At 44.1% G+C, this 23,438-nt stretch overlaps 1 protein-coding gene across 1 annotated transcript in view; it reads right to left on the bottom strand.

Annotated features, from left to right (window-relative positions):
- LOC118376621 (cytosolic carboxypeptidase 4) overlaps window positions 1-23,438 on the bottom strand; it is a 152,135-nt gene that overhangs the window by 96,527 nt on the left and 32,170 nt on the right. The window contains exons 8-18 of the mRNA XM_052465645.1: window positions 15,479-15,687; window positions 15,019-15,178; window positions 13,581-13,648; window positions 11,192-11,308; window positions 7,616-8,058; window positions 3,984-4,067; window positions 3,289-3,378; window positions 2,697-2,845; window positions 2,134-2,221; window positions 1,715-1,847; window positions 1,256-1,409 (exon numbers count right to left, since the gene is read on the bottom strand). Coding sequence (XP_052321605.1) covers window positions 1,256-1,409; window positions 1,715-1,847; window positions 2,134-2,221; window positions 2,697-2,845; window positions 3,289-3,378; window positions 3,984-4,067; window positions 7,616-8,058; window positions 11,192-11,308; window positions 13,581-13,648; window positions 15,019-15,178; window positions 15,479-15,687 — 1,695 coding nt within the window. The remainder of the gene's footprint in view (window positions 1-1,255; window positions 1,410-1,714; window positions 1,848-2,133; window positions 2,222-2,696; window positions 2,846-3,288; window positions 3,379-3,983; window positions 4,068-7,615; window positions 8,059-11,191; window positions 11,309-13,580; window positions 13,649-15,018; window positions 15,179-15,478; window positions 15,688-23,438) is intronic.

Below are 23,438 nucleotides of genomic sequence, written 5' to 3'. Positions count from 1 at the left end.
TGCTCTGTCCGCACCTTGGTTAGGAGCTCCTCTAAGGTGTGGTTGTCTGGTTGCTGTTTGTTCACACTCTCCCTCAGCAGGACCACCTCCCCCTCCAGTCTGGTGAACTCATCCCTCATTGCAGGCATGGTGGTGAGGAGGGCCTGAGCTTGCTCTGCACTGAGGGGGTTGCTCTCCTCCTGGGGCGTGTCTTCCACTATGGTGGGAAGAGAGATGCTGGATGTGCCTTTTTGTGTGGGGATAGTAGGGGTGAGGATGGTGCTGGTGGAGTTTGTCTTGTGGGAGGGGATGTCACTGGTGGTGTCCTTCTTTCTCTCCGCTCTCTCCTTAATGGTCTGAAAGTCTGTTTCAATCAGCCTAAGATTACCTTGCACCATGACAGTCCCAGTCTTGTAGAGGTTGATTGTTATCATGGTGCTGTCAGGGTCGTCTGTCTCTTTGACATTCAGCTTCCACCCATTACAGATTCCCTCTTCTTTATGGATGGGTAGTGAGAGCAGACTGCTGAGCGCCATGCATTTGGCTGGTCAGTGAGAAAGATGAGATTACTCACATCACCGTTTTTGTAGAGGTCTGTGGAAAAGGGTTTCTGGCCTCCCCTTTAGTAGTTTCTGTTTAAAAGCTTTCCTCGTTGTGTGATTTTTGGCCTCTGGAGGGTAGAGAATGGATTCAGTGCTGAGGGGGAATGGGTCATGGTGCCTGTGAGCTCTGCTCCTACTGTGGCTCTGTTCTGCTGTCCCGTTGCCATGGCAACCGGTTTGTTTGTCTGCTGCTGTTGCAATATTGCTCTAATTTAGTTCAAAAACCAGCAAAAAGAGTGACAAATCTTTACACAAAAAAAAAACAGAAGAAATGTTTAAAGTTAGTCCGTGCTCCTTTTTGGTTTACTCACTCAGTTTGGTTGTTTCATGTAGTTGTATTAACTCCCCATTGCTAGGTTTGTTCTAGCTCATTCTTTCTGGCTAGCTTGTTAGTCTGCTGGCTAGGACTTTTGTTGTGTAGCTAGCTAGCTAGAGTCAAAATGTCTTAACTTGAGGCACAGTTACTTTTTTTCTATTCTGATTGAATAGAGTTGTTGTTCATCACTTCTTGTCTGGAATATATATCAGGAGCCCATGTTGAGAATCTCTCTCTCTCTCTCTCTCTCTCTCTGGACAAAGCATGATGGGCACACACACACACACGCACACATGCATGCTCGCAAACACAAACACGCACAGCAAAGGTGCAGCGGGACATGGTTTTGTAGACTCACGCAGCTGATGCAAGTCCTTCCAGCTTTTGGAGGAGGGGCAGGCAGTGATAGTGACCAGGGGACAGGGGTTACCAGCCAGTGTGTTGCACAGACTCTGCTGGCGGAAAAACAACTTGCGAGGGTCCACTGACCGCTGCAGCACCTGCAGGTGACTCTGAAACACAGCGATTAGCCACTGGCCTGTTAAATAAACTGCCGTGATGCATGGGGCATAATGAAATAGATCATACACACACATCCAAAATAACCACTCTAGACACATGCTCTGGAAGGAGAATGTCAAGACTACCTCAAGGCTGGTGTGGGTGTATGTACACACACACACACACACACACACACACACACACACACACACACACACACACACACACACACACACACACACACACACACACACACACACACACACACACACACGCACACACGCACACACACACACCAGGGTGTTGAGTGCTGTACCTGGAGGGCAGAGTAGGTGTAGGGGTAGTGATAGGCCAGGTAGCACACGTCTTCGTTGTGTTTGAAGGTCACGGTAAAGGTCAGGGTGTAGAAGGAAGAGCTCTTTTGGCCTCGGCTCGGACAGAAGCTGTTTCTGCAAAAACAGCATTACTCAAGTTACAAAATGTTGTGCCATTTGGAGAAGTCCACTGCAGGGGCAGTAACATTGTGTCAGCACTGTTAGCTACAGAAGAAAGCAAACTCTAACAAACAAGCCATTAAAATCTGCTTGCAATGAATATCAGTAAGTATATAATGGTGTGTTCACGCACCAAATGACATGGCAAATCTCACTCTTCTAGCTATCGTTAAAAAGGTATCTGCAGCCTATTTGAGTGATGGTAGCATAAATGTTGTGTAAGTATCCCCCTGTCACTCACCTGTAGTAGCAGACCTCAGTTCCAGTTCTGAGCCAGTTGGGTCGTCCCTCCAGAGCCTCTCTGACAGAGTACAGGACAGGCTGCATCCCTGGGGACAGACAGAAAGGCATCTGTTAGGCATCTACACACTAATGAACCGATTGATAACAATGCAACATAAACCACACAGAACGTTGCACCGTTAGACGGGGGCACACAGTACAGGGAGAACATACAGTATTATTGATTTATTTATCCGTTATTTTACCAGTTCACTAAATCTATAGGAAGTAAACTCCCGAAAGGACTTTTAAAATGCCACTGTACTTTTTTCCATTTACACATTTCTGGGGAGTACCATTGTGGCCCAGGCCCACTGCTGAGCTCTAGAACGGACGAGAATGAGAATGAAGGAGCGCTGTGTGTGGGGGACTGGGAATGGCACATTGAGGGGGACTGAGGACCCCCAACGTGTAGACAGATCAACAACACGGGGGTCCTAAAATACCTAAAATACCTACTGACAATCCTCTACCTCGGTGCTTATCCAGTGAGGTGTCATTACACTGGCTATCTGTGCTTACCGTAGTTGAACTGGCTGTTGGCTTTCTCACAGTTGATGATGTTGAAGCGATAGGGCACGTTTGCCGCCATACCGCTGACCTCGAAATAGAACCACTGGTGGTGCTGGGAGCAGTTGGCGTCCGCGTTCAGGATCAGATCGTACTCGTGACTGAGGAAGAGGGAGGAGGTTGAAGACAGAGATTACGTATGAATCCCAAATGGCACCTTATTCCCTGTATAGTGCACTTACTTTTGACCAGAACCTGTCAAACATAGTGCACTATAAAGGGAATAGGGTGCCATTTGGGACACACCCTACATCATGAAGAAAGAAGTCTTTCCCTCTATGTTGTATTCTAACTGTTCTAACGTGCAACGGTTTTACAAAGACTTAATGTATTATTCAAAGGAAATTCCAGTCCAAGTATAGACTAAACCTTTAATTTGATCTGAAATATGTCAACGGGACACCTTCCTTACAGAAGCAAAAGGTTTGAGAGACTCTGTTTGATTTTCAATGCAGTGTAAATGAGCCCCGAGGGGAATGTGCTACTTGTAGTCAGGTCTCTGCCAGGAAGCAGGAAGGAGCTGGAACAAAGCGGAGAAGCGTACCTACGGACGTGAACGGCTTTGCGCAGGTTCCCGCACTCAAACTTGGAGAAGAAGCTCAGGGAGTCGGAGTGATCAGGAGAGCCCTGGGAGCTGGGGATGGAGGGGGGGGGGGTACATTAATACAGAGTACCTGACTACATCAAAAATGACTAGGATGGTAATGGTCATTTTGAATTAGCTTTTGTACTTCAGTGACCGGACCCATCCATTATCAGTCTGACCAGATGCAGAAAATGGCACCTGAGGTTTCTCATTATGCACATAATCTAACTGAGAGTGCCTGGTGATGCTCTGATTATCAAGCATGCCGTAAGAACACAACACCAGCCAGGATGGTGTAGCTGCTCTTACAGTATCCATGCTATACCTCTGACATCCTCCATTACCACAGCACTTAAAAAGCAGCTCTGCAGTCAACTGACAAATCAAAGCAGGTGATTCTGCAGCAGCAGAGCCCAGAAATATCTCTACTCAATGTCCTCTTTCCATTAGACATCCACCTACGCACTTAAGTGCTCTGCTGTTTCAACACTTTTCTATGTAACAAGCAAGATATTTCAGCAGAAATGTCCCCGTCTCAATCAACTATGGCGGACATCCATGAACAGTCCATAGAGGATAGGAACATATGACAACTGCCTGTGGAGAGGCGTGGCTTCCATCCTAGAGAGAGTAGCTGATCTGTTAACACTCACCTGGGGTCCTCCAGGTCAAACACAACATCATCAATAACCTCCTCCGGATTGAGGAGACGCCGGACGTCCTCAAACACCTTCTTCCTGTCAGAGACAGAGTACAGTACATGTTCACCAAGGGTCATACAGAATGGTATTAATTGCGGTTCTGTTCTCTTAGATTTGCTGATAATGGCCTAAATATTGATTTATTACCATAATGAATAGTACAAATAGTACAGCATTTTGACATCTAAAGCCGATAGTCTCATTGATTTAAACAATTCCATTACAGCTCATAAACCCTGGAAGTCAGCCTAAAGCGGGCATATACTGTAAATGTACACTGTGTACAAAACATTAGGAACATTAGTTGGGGCATGGACTCTACAAGGTGTCGAAAGCGTTCCACAGGGATGAATCCAATGTTAACTACAATGCTTCCTACAGTTGTGTCAAGTCAGCTGGACGTCCTTTGGGTGGTGGACCATTCTTGATACACAGGGGAAAGTGCTGAGCATGAAAACCCCAGCAGCGTTGCAGAGCGCCGGGCACCTACTACCATTCCCCGTTCAAAGGCACTTCAATCTTTTGTCTTGCCCATTCCCCCATTGAATGGCACACATACACAATCCATGTCTCACCAAAAAAATCATTCTTTAACCTGTCTCCTGCCCTTCATCTGCACTGATTGAAGTGATTTAACAGGTGACATCAACAAGGGATCCCATAGCTTTCACCCGGATTCACCTTGTCAATCTATGTCATGTTTTGTACACTCAGTGCATGTGGCAATTCGACTGGACATTTCTATATTTCCCCAAACTAAATCTAAAATGCCTCCAACCCCATGCAGACCTAGTTTCTCTGTGTAGTGGAGTGGTGAGTCAGCACAGCAACAGGCGTACCATATACAGGACTTCTCTCTCAGCACTGTAGCTAGAGAGAGACTCTGTGGTGCACTTCACTCTCTGAGAGGCGAGGGGCACAGAGGAGCACTGCATCAGACCGCCATCCCTTTCCTCCTCTCTCTCTGAATATAGGATTACAGGGCGAGGCAGGAGAAAAGTTTCCAGTGCAGCCACAGAGCCCTCCTTCATCCCCGTCCAGGGCGCTCTTACTCTGAGCACTCTAAACAAACACACCAGAGGACAATCAGAAAGGCTGGGAGATCACCGGGAGGCTATGGGGACACAGGCCGCATGAAGCCTGAGGGTGTGATTGTTTGATCAGGGCCACTGCCCTGGCTCTATCCCACCAGGTCCTGAGGGGACAGAACAGCCAGTAACCATCCCACTGAGTTAGAAAGAGTTCGAGAGAGGCTGAAAACACTTTCTCAAGAAAGCGGTGCCCAGCGGACGGGATGCCCTTCAAATGAAATGAGTCAACTTGTTTTTTCCCAAAAATATAAACTTTAGATGTGTTTTACATTAGGGAAATCTCAATTTACATACACTTCTGGTGAAAGCTGAATTTAAAAGTATTTAAAACTATTTAATGTGAACACAGACTCCCAAAAAGTAAAGCGCCTGACAAAATTGCATCTGTGCAACCTAAATGTCACAGACTGTCAATCACTTTAAGTCCCGAAAAATGGCTTTTGCAGAGAAGACACTAAATAGAGCTAACATAGACTTATCTCTTCCCAGGGTGAGCACAATGAACTGTGAAATGACTGAAATAAACTTCCTTTCCACACAATCTACCATTTGCACCTTGAAAAGTTCTCCAAGAAAACAAGTTTTGGTCCGGGCAGCCGCCACATAGCCTAATTAGATTACTGAATAAGTGTTTAATAAAAGGTTGGCACTTTGGGATGCATTTGGGTTGACTGACTTCAGTAGGGTGCAGTAGAACGAAAGGGACTGACAAAGATCCTGTGCACTGACAAATTATACAGCTTGTCTGCTTGAGATAACGACAGGCGAAAGGTGGGTACCTATCCATTATGGATTACACATGTCAATGACACTTAAGTGTTTGTTGAGACTCACAAATTATCCCAAAGCTTCAGAAACAAATGACCAAAGCATTCTCATGAGAAGGATAAACAAACGTAATGGAATACAAAATACACTGCACAATACTGTCTTGCTTGTAAATAATGCCAAAATCAGATGTGGAAAACATTTCAAGACGAGCTAAGTCCTATCTTTCTGTGCATATTCTAGTGTAGGACATGACATGAATAATGCCTTTGACAGGTTTGAGAAGTCTAGACTTCTACTGTGTTCTCAGCTCAAGTGTGAAACACTACAGGTCGAAAGAAATCTGCATTTAATATGCCGCTTCAATGACATGCTATTGTTTACAATATTTCCGGTATTTCACACTGAAAAAGAGCACTTGATCCTGACTCAGACGCTACAGAATCATTTGCCAGTTACAATCAACGTAACACTGTAATGCTGTACGCCTATGTTACTCACTCTGCAGAAAGCAGCAGCAAACGCTTTGTTTCAAGCACAGAAACATTTCCCACTGTTGTGTATGGCCCCTCTAAATGACTAACTATATTGACTACTCTGTAGTTGGGTGTAGAAGTAGAGTATGAGCTCAAATATTCAACCATGAAAAGTGTACAGTAAAGTAAGAGGTCTGGGAATTGCCAGGGACCTCACGATACGATGTTATGACAATACTTAGGTGCCAATACGATATGTATTGCGAATTTCACGATTCTATTTGTATTGCAATTCAATATTTTTTTATTGTGTCTCGATGTTCCTATCATGTTGCCCCATCATGTCTGCTGCAGAGAGACAAGAAAGAGCATGAGCACATTTGTTTTGATCAGTCAGGGAAATAAAAGGGCTGAAAACAAATGGTCTCCCTATTTAAAAAGAAGATGGAGAACAAGCTGTGAAGGAAAAACAGAGTATTGGTGCAGGTACAGCCAACTAGAGCAAAAACAATATTGCGATATTGTCAAAACAGCACAATAATATAGTCAAAAATAATATCCCGATATGTAACTGTATCGATTTCCCCCCATCACCAGTAACAAACCCGCTCAAACATTCCCAGAGTTCGTCTCAATGAAGGGTGTTAGACTGTTAAACCACTACAGTGAGGTGACCATCCGAGAAGACAGGGAAAATTTCGCCATGATTCTTAATCATGCCGGCATGTCTGTTTCTTCTCAAAAATTCTTCTAGCAATCACTTCCAGAAACCTGCTTCCATCAACCACTTTCCAAAGGTGGCATACACCAAACATGAAATCAATCCGAGACAATTGACAGGATGAATGCTATCTGTGCTGTGCCATCTGTGACAGAGAGGAGCAACAGCTGACAATACAGAGAGAGAAAGGAATTAAGACAGTGGGGAAAGCAGGAGGACCAAGCTTATATTTGACATCTTCCTTCCTGACATGCTTCCCACACGCTCCATAAACTCCTTCTTTAAATGGGATTTATGCAAATGAAGTGATGGGATGGGTCTAATGGGTTAGTACCACACTGAGACAAGGCCTCCCATCATGCCATGATGAATACATCAACATAGCTCGATCATTCCCACACTCATCAATCAATGCAATTTAGTTAGGGGGAGCCACAGCAGTGCTATTTCTTCTGTCCTCAATGGCATTTTTACTTCAACTTACATAAATATAAAACCATTGGTTGACATATGGAGACATCTACCTACCTTTGCACATTTGGTTTCCTTCCAGCCATTGGCTCTTTACTCTGTGGGGGGAGATGTCCCCAGAAGTCAGGGAAGGCTAAGATGGAATACTCAGGGATGGACTTGGTGAGGGCTGCTGCTGCGGTGTACATGCGTGGGTCATGGTGGGGGATGCAGGCCCCGTGTTTCTCCAGTAGCCTGTCTACCATGCTAGGATGGCTGTCCTGCTTCACACTGGCGCTAGACAGGAAGTGGCTGTGGAAGTCACAGGCCTGCAGATGGTTCTCTGGAGGTTCTCCTTTGACATCCTGGTCTCCCTCTACTGTTGAGACTGGGTGCTTCAGGGGAGAATGGGACGGAGAATCTCTGAGATTTACTCTGGATCTTCCATCAGTCCTGAAGTCCTCATTGAGTAGACCCTCCTCATCGGAGCTTGAATCTACCTCAGGGTCCGAGTCCAAGTCCTGAAAGACATGGTACTCTGTAAACCTAAATGGGGTTAAAGGTGGTATGTTCTACCCTCTTCGCCTCTGGTTACATTTAAAGTGCACAACAGTCATGATTGGCTAAATATACTGTCGTCGTAACAACTCAATGCAAATAATAAACTCAAGGGATCTTATCGAATAAAAAAGGAACATTCAAATGCACTCATTAGTAAAAACAGAAATACATCTTAAGGTCAATAAAACATAACACCTCTGATGGTGCCCCCAAGGATATATATTTAACGTCCCATTCCAAGTGACATCAAAACGGTGTTCAGTCCTTTGATATTGAAAGCAGATGAGGTCTAGCAATGACAGCAGCTGACAAGCAGAAAATATGAAGCATCATTGGCCCCATCCTTGCAATTTCGCAACTTGAATATCAATTTAAAACCTATGCATAATTGTTCTACGGTTCCACAGAGAGGAGTCAGGAGACTCATTCCTTGAAGCTTGTGAAGCTATAAGAAAGTCGATGTGTCAACGGCTAGTGTTCACGGGCGCAGGCATTGATTAGCATGTAAAAGGTTAAGTAAAGCATGTGGGAATGTCTGGGAGCCCAGATTTTTTTACAGTGTGTTCTTTGTATCTCATAACCTCTAGCCCTCAGCAGTTATGCTAAACTTATGAGTTGGGGAGTTTTTTCAGTGTTTGCACTGCACACTTGCTGATTCTCTTCATTTCACATCGTATTAGCATTCAAATCAGAGCTGAATACCAATGGATATGTACAGTATAATGCAGAAATGCATACTGTAGGTATCATTGAAGCAGAGCAAGAAAGATGGAGAGAAAAATAAAGTGGTTAAGAGTGTTGGGCCAGTAACCGAAAGGTTATGGTTTGAAACCCCGTGTCGACTAGGTGAAAAACCTGCCGATGTGCCCTTGAGCAAGGCACGTAACCCTAATTGCTTCTGTAAGTCGCTCTGGATAAGAGCCTCTGCTAAAATGTTTTGAAAAATCACTCTAGGCACTATGCAGTCAAAGCAGGGTAGTAGGTTTCAGGGGAAAAAGTTGAAGGCATCATTCTTCTTGGGCTTTAATAATGCATGTTTTGCTTCATGCACTCAACAAAGCAATGTGTAATATGTGAAACAAAACTAAACGAAATAGCATATAAATTTGAACAGCTCGCTTTCTCGCTGCGCAGGAATAATGTGACTTATCCTTTTCGTTTTTAATGAAAAAGGCCCCATAAACAAACACTATAGATCGAATCTCTAGTGTCAATTTGATTACTGAATCCAGCAAATTAAAAGGGACTGTTGAAAACATGATTGTGCTGTTTGCAATTTCCAGAACATCATCATTAGAATCTCTCTTGATTAAACCGTAGATATGATGCAGGTGCAGGTTCGGAAATCGACGCTCACATTCTAACGTCTCATAATAATCAAAGCCATAATTAGAGGAACACCTGGGAGTTGTGCTACAGTGAATGTCTTGAAGATCCTGGGATAGAAGTGGAGAATGGACAACCAGGGTCTCACTGAGGTGTTGTACAAGCAGCTCTAATCAAAGTAAGCCGCAGTCTCCTCAGACAAAAACCCCCTGTCTGCCTTCACCCTCCCATACGTCTATACTACAGTCCCCAGGGCCGGGAAAGCATATGTCTTGGACTCGGACAAGATTAGAAAATATATAAGGAAACAGATTGAAGATTTATAAAAGAACCATGGTTATTTTACCTTGTGGTCACACGCTGTATCAAGGTACTGTATGCCTATTATTTTGTTTGATCATGGCGATCAGAAGATATGACAACCTCATTACATATAATCAGTCAGGTATAACTTCAATAATGGATAAGTTATGCCTACTGTACGTCGCCTGTCTAAGCATTGCAATGCTTTTCTCTTTTTGAAACACAACCAATGCTCAGAGAAAATGAACTTCCAGTGCTGTGTGTTCAGAGTCCTATTTCCACATAGAAGTAATACTATAATCAAACGTGAACACACTGTAGTAGCCAAACTAAAATGCACATCCAGTTTGTGTGAACAATGAACGTGAAATGCATTCGACCTTCCTGTGTAATCTCTGCCCCCTCTCCGAAGAAGGGCATTCTGGGAATGTAACTAACCTAATTGTCTTGTTGTTTCAAGGCATGCTGAATTACTACATCAGTAGAGAGAGAGACAGCCGCAAATTAATTGGGGAAGAAGTATTTTTCAGCAGAGGCAGTTAATCTTGTGATATCATTGAAATGAAGAGAGTTGCACCAGGAGGAGACACATTCCCACAGGCTTGTTGGCATTTCAATTTGCCTTAACTCAACAACAGTCTAAAGTCTACCACATTGTCATGGGGTATCACACTGCCTGACACATGTCAGTCAAGTTATAGGGGCAATTTAAATGCCAACAGCTCACTTGTGAAATTAGATACCCTATTAGTATTACCCTGATAACCCTGCAGAAAATTGTAAAGAATAATACATGTTATTATTCACATCAGGAAATTTGACACAAATAGAATCCTTCTGCTCCCGAAACCCTGTTACCCAGAAGTTCCATAGAGGTTAATGATTTTGAGTGTTGCCCTGAGAACAATTTGCTTATCATAGGATAATAGTGGCTGTCATACCCTGCTACCAGCTTTCAGCCTCTCACAGTCAGACCACTTCCCATATTCTCTGGGTCTTGCTGAGTAGAAAACGTTTACCTGAGAAGTGGGGTCAGCACTTAGATTGACATTTAGGATGGGCATAATTGCACAGTCATTTTAGCAGATGCTCTTATCCAGCGTGACTTTGTGATTCCACACATTTTCATACTTGTCCCCCGTAGGAATCGAACCTACTACCCTGGCAATGCAAGCGCCATGGTTTACCAACTGAGCTACATGGGACACTCATCTAGAATCCACACATCTATCCATCTTAGGCTGGGCTCTTGGAGCCTTGCTAGAATCAACAATTGATTAAACACATTCCACAATGTACCAATAAATGAGTAGTTATGGATATAAACTGCTGAGAGTCAGTCAGGCATTTGCTGTGATGTGGCATTGATAACATATTTTTTAGAGCAGACCATCAATGTCTGACACTGTATCTGGACTCCTGTGGGAGAGATGGAGGGATAGGGCACAGGAGAACAATGTTTACCTGGAAGTCGTGGTGGAGTTCAGGACACAGTCTGACGTACTGACCCAGCTGCTCCAGGGGCCTGTCAGGTTCTGGCCGGGATCGCAGCTTGTTCACGTCTGACTCCAGGTCATCATCCTGCCGGGGCAATACACACACATGCATACGCACGCACGCACGCACGAACACACACACACACACACACACACACACACACACACACACACACACACACACACACACACACACACACACACACACACACACACACACACACACACACACACACACACACACACACACACACACACACAGAGCTGTAACACCACATAGAGCTGGGTGTTATTGACAGAAATCCATATCACGACAAAGTTAATGAAACATTAATAACATTAAAGGGGAAATCATCAGTTGCAGCATACTTTTTCTTACTTATAAATGAATGATATTTACCCATTGACTCTTGAAGAATATAACTTATACATGCCTCATGAGCTAAGTTGAACTGACGTACCCCACTGTATAGCCTCAACATGGTTAAAACTATCATTTTGGTATCATGGATGGTCAGTCTTTGCATCCATATCTCTGACTTTGAATTTGAGAGTGGTTACATTTCTCCAGCCCCAACCCCACCACTTTCTACCGAAACAGTGGTGAGGAGTACGCTATGTTATTGCTTCAACAGCTGATTGCCTCTTTAATGTACACAACAGTTTAATAAAATATATATTACCCTTAAAACCACAACTGCTACTTTGAATGTTGTAGCTATCGATTGTCCCGTTAACAATCACCCATAAATGCAAATGTATTTCATTTCAAACTTCACAAGTATTCAGTAGGTTATTTATCGTAAGTCACAACATGAGCAAAATTAGCTATAATCTTCACGTAAGAGACCGATTTTCGGGTTATCATGGTTATCCTCCCAGCTCTACCGCCACATCAGCACACATCTGGTGCGTACATCCATTAATCAGGAATACACTAAACCTTTGACTCTGGGACTCCAGAGGGAGGAGGCAGGTAAACAAACGGCTGGCGTCAGGCTCATCAACAGACAACAACAACTCCTCAGACACATACTGTCCTGCACTGAACAGTCCACTAGCAGCATGATAAACCCATTCACTCGATAGAGAGTTGGGCTATATCCGATTACGTGGGTGAGGCCATTTAAGGACAGTATCTATCTGCTAAAGAGCCCTATCTCTGACAGTGTCCAGCAGCAGGGCCTGGATGCTATAACCACTAACCAGCACACAGCGCTCAGACCTAAAAACAGCAGTAACTCAGTAGAACACAACACTCCTGCTGCTTTACATACACAAATGTGTCAGATAATAGATGTGGCTGCTGGTGTTTATCAGCATGCATCTGATACCCTGGATTTGCCTTCCTCCTCTCCCTCTACCCACAACAAGTCGATTTTGCAGCGTGCCAAATGTTGCTATTCACAAACAGCCACAGCCGAGCCTAGCCTAGCCCCTGGCCACATCAGATTAGGTCCATACAATGAAATGGATATGTTAGGAGGGAGGAGGATAATGTGGGCTTCAGTGTGTTCGAACCATAGACGTTAAAATCTGTAGATAGTGGCAGCGCTGACAGCATCCATGTCTTCCTATGGACAACTCCCAATGGTGCATGAAGCCGGAAGTATTTGAATTTGAAGCACGACATATTGCTGAATGGGGCTGAATGGCACCAAAAATTGCTAAGAATCACGGTGAAAGTGGCCATAACTACCAAAGGATCATGGTCGATGTAGTCATTTTCATCCTGCCTGAGAGACACGTGCAACGAGTGTGCATAATGGCGCGAGCCTCCTTGTAACCTGCCGGCCCGTGATTGGTCTGTGTCAGCACGTGGTCCTGTGTGATGACAAATATATTAGTCAGAATGGATCACTATTTATTTCAAAGCGAACTTTCAAATTATTCACCTTGGGTGATCTAACACATTTTAGATCCCCAAAACGTCCGTCAATTTATTCTGGCAATCGTTATTTACATTTCTAAGGAGGACCAGGGCTTTTGGGACTTCACGCTCCAGATCGAACACTGGGGGTTTGAACAAAAGCAGCGGGGTGGCATTGATTTCTGCCTCCATCAGAGGTCCTGTTATTGAAGTAACGTGAAGGCAGGAAGCACTTCACGTCAAGCTCATGGCACGCACAGATCGTCTTCCTTTTCACAAAGTAACGGATCAGTCAAATATACTCCCATTTACTCATTTAGGAGAAATTACAGAGGAGAATTGCATGTGTCAGATTGCGTCTGTGCCTGTGCGAGTGTGACTGGGTGCGGGTGCTTGAGTGAGTGAGTGTTTGCATGTGTGTATGTGTGCGCATGACTGCCGCGTGCATGTGTGTATTGCCTCCGAGCGAGGATCACAAATCACTCACATATTCCTTGCCGCAGTCAGCCTCTTCATTTTCAATGTCGTCGTCACTATCATCTTCGAAGCTGACATCTAGGGAAAAGAAAAGACACAAAGACGTAAATGTCAAAGGCTTTTGCACTATTTGTGTTGGATCAAAACAAACTGGTCCGCGAGAAATCTGTTCCTGTCTGACATGTGATGTATTTGTGCATGACTAATATGCAAAATGTGAAATGCACAGTACAGACGTGTGGCAGGGATCAAAACAACAAAAAAACACATGACAGCTTCGATGTGTTCCTGTATCTTCTATACCCTACAAAGCCCTAACACGTCTGTCTCATGTGGATTTTACAGCAATGTGCCTGAACTTAAAACGCAAAAAACTTGATCTTCTTTTGTTTCTGTAGACCTGTCAGCCTGATGTTCTAGTCTGCTAACTGGACTGGCAGATGAGAGAGGTGAAGTCAGGGCTATCTCATCAGACAGATGAAAAGAATGCACCAGAACGAGCTAGGAACATGGCAAAATGAAATCTGCCTCGTAGCAACAGCGGCCATATCAAGGTATTTCAATTTGGAGGGTCATTACTGAGAGGGCCGTGTGGCATCGGTAGCTGCAGGGGTCTTAAAGGAACCATTGCCCTCTAGCAGATTTTAGAGGTGTGTCCCCGTTGATGTGACCGGAGAGACACTCCATTTCAATGTTGCAGGCGGATCATGTTGATGTGCGGCGCTGCAGACAGTATCCCATTTCGAAAACTGTCAAATATGTCCCTGTTGGTCCCTGTATATATAGATCTTCAAAGGCTTTTCCGATTTTTCTCACATTGTAAGAGCACGTGCCAGTTTGTAGTTCAGCAACACGTACAATCATACACTAATGCATGGCGCATGCCTATTCTTTCCTGTGGATGGATCATCCTGTGCTCCATCCTGTTCTCACAGAGTTCCACTGCCGCCTGCTTATAGGCAGATCAGATGAAGTGTGCCTCATCACTAAGAGAAATGAGGTGGGCATCTAAAGAGTCTGCCTCAGAGACCCAGGGTTGCCACGGTAACCAAGCCTATGCTCGCTGAATGACAAACATGGCAGGAAGACTTTATCACTGCCGACCACTGCCAGTGTGTTCACAGTGGGATAATGTCGCTCATCATATTCTCGCAGTTACATCAACATTTTAAACATCACACGCCTCCCAGTATAGTATCCGAGAGAGTGTGAGACAGAGAGAGAAACAGAAGCAGAGAGAGAGAGAGAGAGAGAGAGAGAGAGAGAGAGAGAGAGAGAGAGAGAGAGAGAGAGAGAGAGAGAGAGAGAGAGAGAGAGAGAGAGAGAGAGAAACAGAGAGAGAGAGAAACAGAGAGAGAGAGAGAGAGAGAGAGAGAGAGAGAGAGAGAGAGAGAGAGAGAGAGAGAGAGAGAGAGAGAGAGATGAAAACAGAGATAGGCAAACAATACCTTGGGGTCTTGGAGCAGTGTCAGTAGGCCTCCCAGGCAGGGGGAAGGTATAAACACTCTGATCCGAGGTCAGAGGCAGGGGACATTTAGGATAGCACTTCCTCATCAGCTGGACAGCAGGCTCCACCAGAGATTCCAGACCATTACTGGCCAGGCAGGTCTTCAAAACAGCAACACAAACAGAAATACAGCCACCTCCTACATGTATTTAGGATTTTTTTTTCCCGACATTAGCATGCATTATCCAGCATTACAATCAAGCTCTGTATTATACGCAAATAACTTGGCGAGGGCAATCCGAATTGCCAGGCAATACCAACTCCAATTATAAAAAACATTATCATTAAAGCAATTAGATCTGAGAAATTACAAAGGAGTAAAAAAAATCCATTAAAGTAAGGGATATTAATTATGGCTTATAACAGTGACTGGTAGAATGTGAAGCTATGTGTGGGTATACCTGTGTGGTGTGGTAGAGGAGGCTAATGCCCCCTTGCGCCACCAGAGCGTCCCGGCCAGCGCTGCAGTGGGTGGTCTGGTGCAGGCAATGGAGCAGGGCCAGGCGGATGGGGATGGTCTCATGGTCCGGGTCCTTGTTATGCCAGTCCTCATACAGCTTCAACAGGGCAGACACGTAACCCTTAGCCACAGCGGCCCTGACATTGGCCTCTGAAAGAAAGATATGAAAATGGTTTAACAGTCTGAAGGCCTGGAGATAGAAGCTGTTTTTCAGTCTCTCTGTCCCAGCGTTGATGCACCTGTACTGACCTCGCCTTCTGGATGGTAGCGGGTTGAACAGGCTGTGGCTCGACCTACCTTTCCTTAGAGATCACTACTGTGGCCAAGGGTTACGTCTCTGCCCTGCTATATGACTACTGCTTTGTGGACATTGAAATAGTCATCACCACTAGGTACTCTACCCAGGGCCGTGTTAATGTGGGAGCTTATTGGGGCTAAAGGTCCTGGGCCCAGGCCAGTGGGGGGAGAATGCACATTTAAAAAAAAATAAAGTATACACTACCTTTCAAAAGTTTGGGGACACTTAGAAATGTCCTTGTTTTTGAAAGAAAAACATTTTTCCCTCATTAAAATAACATCAAATTGATCAGAAATACAGTGTAGACATTGTTAATGTTGTAAATGACTATTGTAGCTGGAATATTTTATGGAATATCTACATAGGCGTACAGAGGCCCATGATCAGCAACCATCACTCCTGTCTTCCAATTTCACTTTGTGTTAGCTAATCCAAGTTTATCATTTTAAAGCCTAATTGATCATTAGAAAACCCTTTTGCAATTATGTTAGCACAGCTGAAAACTGTTATCCTGATTAAAGAAGCAATTAAACTGGCCTTCTTTAGACTAGTTGAGCATCTGGAGCATCAGCATTTGGGGGTTCGATTACAGGCTCAAAATTGCCAGAAACAAAGACCTTTCTTCTGAAACTAGTCAGTCCATTCTTGTTCTGAGAAATGAAGGCGATTCCATGCGAGAAATTGACAAGAAACTGAAGATCTCGTACAACGCTGTGCACTACTCCCTTCACAGAACAGTGCAAACGGACTCTCTAACCAGAATAGAAAGAGGAGTAGGAGGCCCCCGGTGCACAACTGAGCAAGAGGACAAGTACATTAGAGTGTCTAGTTTGAGAAACAGACACCTCACAAGTCCTCAACTGGCAGCTTCATTAAATAGTGCCAGTCCCTAAGTCGACGGTGAAGAGGCGACTTCTAGGCAGAGTTCCTCGATTGCAACACTCACCTCCGAGGTTCCAAACTGCCTCTGGAAGCAACATTAGCACAAGAACAGTTAGTCGGGACCTTCCCGAAATGGGTTTCCATGGCCAAGCAGACGCACACAATCCTAAGATCCCCATGCACAATGCAAAATGTCGGCTGGAATGGTGTAAAGCTCGCCGCAATTGGAACCTGGAGCAGTGAAAACACGTTCTCTGGAATGATGAATCATGCTTGGCCATCTGACCGACTAATCTGGGTTTAGCGGATGTCAGAAGAATACTACATGCCTGAATGCATAGTGCCAACTGTAAAGTTTGGTCGAGGAGGAATAATGGTCTGGGGCTGTTTTCATGGTTCAGGCTAGGCCCCTTGGTTCCAGTGAAGGGAAATCTTAACCCTACAGCATACAATGACATTATGGACGATTCTGTGCTTCGAACTTTATGGCAACATTTTTTGGGAAGGCCCTTTCCTGCTTCAGCATGACAATGCCCCTGTGCACAAAGCGAGGTCCATACAGACATGGTTTGTTGAGATCGGTGTGGAAGAACTTGACTGACCTGCACAGAGCTGTGACCACAGCTCCATCGAACACCTTTGGGAGGAATTGGAAGACCGACTGTGAGCCAGGCCTAATCGCCCAACATCAGTGCCCGACCTTACTAATACACTTGTGGCTGAATGCAAGCAAGTCCCCGCAGCAATGTTCCAACATCTAGTGTTAAAGCAGCAAAGGGGGGACCAACTCCATATTAATGCCCATGATTTTGGAATGAGATGTTTGACCAGCAGGTGTCCACATATTTTTGGCAAGCTTCAGCACTCAGCGGTCCCGTTCTGTGAGCTTGTGTGGCCTACCACTTCGCAGCCGAGCCGTTGTTGCTTTTAGACTTATCCGCTTCACAATAACAGCACTTACAGCTGACCGGGGCAGCTCAAGCGGGGCAGAAATTTGACAAACTGACTGGTTGGAAAGGTGGCATCCTATGACGTTGCCACATTGATAGTCACTGAGCTCTTCAGTAAGGCCATTCTACTGCCAATGTTCGTCTATGGAGATTGCATTGGCTGTGTGCTCGATTTGATACATCTGTCAGCAACAAGTGTGGCTAAAATAGCCAAATCAACTAATTTGATTATATACTTTTGTATATATAGTGTATTTTTATTTGTATTATTATTTATTTGTCAGTTACCGATTGCCTATAGTCAGGAAGGCCGCAATTTGGGCAGCATGCGCGCCAAATATACAGCTTGTAGCATTGTGCCCATAGACATATAGTCCATGGAAGGATTTTGGAACCTCTCACTCTGAGAGTTTGAGTGTTAAACTCATGGCTATGATGGCAATAGCTGCCAGTCCTAACTTCAATGGGAACTGTCATCTATACATTACTTTTCTATGTTTGATTGCGGCTGTCTGTTTGCCTTTTGCAAATGTTTAAATGCAGATATTGTTGGCGAACAGCAGCACTGTTTTTCAAAGTATCTCATCGTGAAATAGGCTATTGCCAAGAGGAGCGCATCGGCCATCACCGTGAGTAGTATCCTGCAGTATGGCTTCATCTTCATCGTTGGGTGACTCAGTGTGCCACTGGAACTTGTATTTAGTAGCCTACTGTAGCCTATAATATATATATTACCTCCTAATATTCTACAATCTGTATGTCACCACATTGGACTGGGCTGTTGTTTGTTTGAATTCAAGACCAGATTGAACTCAGTTTGTCAGTGTCAGTGTAGCCACTCATTCCGGTCAGTATGTGGAAATAAAAAAGATTCAGCTAATGCTTTCTGTCATGACCCTGCAAACAAATGTTCCCCATGTGTGGAAATGCTAAAAACACTTCTGCTCAACTGTAGCCTATGCCACATCACAAATGTTATTATGGCTTTATTATAAAGGACCTTTTTGTAGGGGCTCACTTTAATCATGTTTACATTCTGTATTACCCACTTCATATGTAAATACTGTATTCTAGTCAAGTCTCATCCTATATAACTACTGCTGTACACACCTTTTCTCTTCATATACTTTCCATCATTTCTATACACTCTAATTAAATATATATATATATCAGTGTAGATGAAGGAGAGGAGACAAGTTAAAGAAGGATTTTTAAGCCTTGAGTCAATTGAGACATGGATTGTGTATGTGAGCCATTCAGAGGGTGAATGGGAAAGACAAAATATTGAAGTACCTTTGAACGGGGTATGGTAGTAGGTACCAGGTGCACTGGTTTGTGTCAAGAACTGCAACACTGCTGGGTTTTTCACACTCAACAGTTTCCCGTGTGTATCACGAATGGTCCACCACCCAAAGGGCATCCAGCCAACTTGACACAACTGTGGGAAGTATTAAAATGAACAAAACCAGCATCCATGTGGAAAATTTTGGACACCTTGTCGAGTCCATGCCCTGACGAATTGAAACTGTTCTGAGGGCGAAAGGAGGGGGGTGCAACTCAATATTAGGAAGGTGTTCTTAATGTTTTGTGCAGTGTTTACTCTGGACTCTGACATTGCTCATTCTGATAATTATTATGTGTGTATTGTTATTGTATTGCTTGATATTAGTGTACTGTTGGAGCTAGAAACACAAGCATTTCGCTAGACATGGGATGACGTCTGAAAATCTGCGTAAGCGACCAATACATTTAGATTTGATTTATTTAAATACAGTGCATTCGGAAAGTATTCCGACCCCTTCCCTTTTTCCACATTTTATTAGGTTACAGCCTTTTTCTAAAATGGATAAATACTTTTTTTACTTCATCATTCTACGCACAATACCAGATAATGACAAAGCGAAAACAGGTTGGTAGAATATTTTGCAAATGTATAAAAAAAATTAAAAAACTGAAATACCTTGTTTACATAAGTATTCAAAACCTATGCTATGAGACTTGAGATTGAGCTCAAGTGCATCCTGTTTCCATTGATCATCCTTGAGGTGTTTCTACAACTGGATTGGATTCCACCTGGGGCAAATTCAATTGATTGGACATGATTTGGAAAGGCACACACCTGTCTATGTAAGGTCCTACGGTTGACAGTGCATGTCAGAGATAAAAACCAAGCCATGAGGTCAAAGGAATTGTCCGTAGACCTCCGTGACAGCAATGTGTCGAGGCACAGATCTGTAGCATTGACGGTACCCACGAACACAGTGGCCTCCATCATTATTAAACGCAAGAAGTTTGGAATCACCAAACTCTTCCTAGAGCTGGCTGCCTAGCCAAACTGAGCAATCGGGGGAGAAGGGCCTTGGTCGGGGAGGTGACCAACAACACAATGGTCACTCTGACAGAGCTCCAGAGTTCCTCTGTGGAGAGGGGAGAACCTTCCAGAAGGATAACCATCTCTGCAGCACTCCACCAATCAGGCTAGAGTGGCCAGACGGAAGGCACATGACAGTCCGCTTGGAGTTTGCCAAAAGGCACCTAAACATTCTCAGACCATGAGTAACAAGATTCTCTGGTCTGATGAAACCAAGATTGAACTATTTGGGCTGAATGCCAGGCCTGAAATCTGGCACCATTCCTACGGTGAAGCATGGTGGTGGCAGAATCATGCTGTGGGGATGTTTTTCAGAGGCAGGGACTGTGAGACTAGTCAGGATCGAGGGAAAGATGAACGGAACAAAGTACAGAGAGACCCTTGATGAAAACCTGATCCAGAGTGCTCAGGACCTCAGACTGGGGCGAAAGTTCACCTTCCAACAGGACAATGACCCTAAGCACAAAGACATGGCAACGCAGGAGTGGCTTCGGGACAAGTCTCTGAATGTCCTTGAATGGCCCAGCCAGAGCTCGGACTTGAACCCGATCAAACATCTCTGGAGAGACCTGAAAATAGCTGTTCAGCAACGCTCCCCATCCAACCTGACAGAGCTTGAGAGGATCTGCAGAGAAGAATGGAAGAAACTCCCAAAATACAGGTGTGCCAAGCTTGTAGCTTCATACCCAAGAAGACTCAAGGCTGTAATCGCTGCCAAAGGTGTTCAACAAAGTTCTGGGTAAAAGGTCTGAATACTTATGTAAATGTGATATTTCTGGGGTTTTATTTTAAACATTTGCAAAATGTAATTATGGGGTATTGTGTGTAGCTTGATGAGGGGGGGAAACAATTGAATCCGTTTCAGAATAAGGCTGTAAACGTAACATAATGTGGAGAAAGTCAAGGGGTCTGAATACTTTCCGAATGCACTGTAGTTGTACTATAGTATATATTTATTGAGCAGCTATGCTTAACAATGCATTCTTGGCCTATTTATCAAGCCCACTGCGGTAATGTCAAGGATCTTGATCCTATGGCCAATGAGTGTTATTACATTGACATAGAGAGCTGTCTTTCTTGGAAGATGTAGAATACTGCATAACACACAGCGTGAGATGTCATGGTTGGAAAAATACATACTATTGCATTCAGTATCTGCAGGGTAAGCTTTTATCACAGCTCTCTAGAGACAGTAACATTTTTCTACCTGGTTTAATAGCAGTAGAAACACCCAAGTGTCCTCATTTCCAGCCTCATTACAATGAAACACAACAGAATGAAATAAACTTGAAACGTGAAGCACTTCCTCCTGTTGGCATCACTTAACTACCTCTCTGAAGCCCCTCTATTCTCTTCAGTTATAATTTGGCAAGGCCTAACAGAAGGCAGAAACATAGTATCCATCATATGTCCTCCAGATAGGCTTGACTGCTAAATGGATTCAATGTATTGAGGGAGTTTGAAAACCTTTTTTCAAATATTTATTCACACGTGACCTTTGCATCAATTTAGGTATTAGACACCACCTTAGTGTTTACTCTCTAGGTCTGGTTAAATGTTCACTACAAGCAGCTGTATTAGCTATTCATATTCAAATGGATGCCGGCTGGCGCTTTTTTCCTCCGTGTCATGCTTCACCGTGCTTTTATTCAAATAACACAATAAGAGCACGCATCATCTTGGCACTGAGAGGCCAAATGAACAATAGTATAATGAACTGAAGTGTCGACGTCCGATTAAACCACATGGCGTTCGATGTCATAATGATGCATTTTTTTGGGGGAGAATAGATGTAGAATGGAGGAAGACTGCTTCAAAAGGGATGAGATGAGAAACTCAGTGAGACGAGGGCAGTTTGTGTTACAATGCTTGTAGGCTCCGTGACGATAGCACTGGGCAGAACAACTCGTTAAGATGAAGAATATGCTAAGAAGTCCAACTGGTATGATAATTAAGGTCTAGTGAGTGCTACAACGGCTACATGATTGAAGGAAAGACTGTTAGTCTAGCCAGCACTTGTGGAATGAACATTTATTAGTAATCTAAGTTTAAAGGCACTCTGGCTTTGTTTAGTTACTGTAGCTAGCTGCGTGTTCAGTCTGGATGGTATAAACAGGAGCGTAAGTACATCTACTATTCACAATAGCCGTGAGCCTTTCTACTGTTCGGTGAAGGGGAGGACAATGTGTATACTCCCATTGACACAGCTTGCCTATCTTATAACAGAATGCATCCTTGTATCTGATGAGGAAACTGGGGCCTGGCCAATACCAATGCCAGAGCCAGAGCTACACTGATAGAGAATCTACAGTGCCACTGCAGTAGTCCACAGAGGACTGAGCTAGCGTTGAAGGTCAACCTGACATGGGTACTGTGACGTATGCTGGACTGGGGCAGCATGGGAAGTGCTCAAGTGCATCTCCCCACTACAGTGTCTGACAGATGATCACAGGAGATGGAGTGTAGCATGAGTATGGAAACAAATGAGAAAGGACTGGGGATTCTCTCACTAGTGCAAGAGCTCCCCTCTCTCTCTCTCTCTCTCTGTATCTCACTCTGGCGAGCAGGTAGCCTAGCAGCTAAGAGCTTTGGGACAGTAACCAAAAGGTTGTGGGTTCAAATCCCTAAGTCAGCAAAGGTGGACAAATGTTTTGTTCTACCCTTGAGCAAGGCAGCTAACCCTGAACAACAACAGCTCCCTGGGTGAAAATGATGTAGAGTAAGGCAGGCTTCACACCTCTCTGATTCAGAGGGGTTGGGTTAAATGTGGAAGACACATTTCAGTTGTGCAACTGACTAGGTATCCCCTTTCCAACTCTCTCTCTCCCTCCTATCACCTCGATCTAGCCCTCTGCCAAACACAGCTTTCTGAAATGTTTTTTCTTTGCTCTCCCATGGGACAAGAGATCCACTTGGGGTGAAATGCATGCAGATGTATAGGAGCGGATAGGTAGGTACTGCATACAACAAAGCTAATTCACATAACTCCAATCACAGCCACAGGGACAGGTATGTATGCAAGCAATATGTCTTGCTGTAGGCCTATCTCATTATCCTAGAAAGGTTTATAAAAGGTTTGGTTTTCTAATCCTATGGGGAGAGTATAATTTGGATTGAGATACTGTGTCATAACAGCTGCCCAGAAATACTACATCAACACATAGACTATGCGTAAGAGTGGAAGCAGCTCAAGCCTAGTTGAAATGGTAAAACATTGAAAATAAAGCTGAAAAAAAATGTAAAAAATGTATCTGGGACTTTCCTTTTCACATGTTGATACAGAAACATAATCTAGCCTACGACAACTAAATGTGTAGCACTGAATTAAAATGCACAGCCAACTGATCGTCAAACCATACAAGGAAGAAGGAGGTGAATTGTTCGATGGTTATCGACTACC

This window comes from Oncorhynchus keta, chromosome 17 (genome assembly GCF_023373465.1).
Source record: "Oncorhynchus keta strain PuntledgeMale-10-30-2019 chromosome 17, Oket_V2, whole genome shotgun sequence".
NCBI lineage: Eukaryota > Metazoa > Chordata > Actinopteri > Salmoniformes > Salmonidae > Oncorhynchus > Oncorhynchus keta.
The sequence above is the reverse complement of the archived record's forward strand: the minus strand, read 5'-3'. Positions and strand labels throughout refer to the sequence as shown.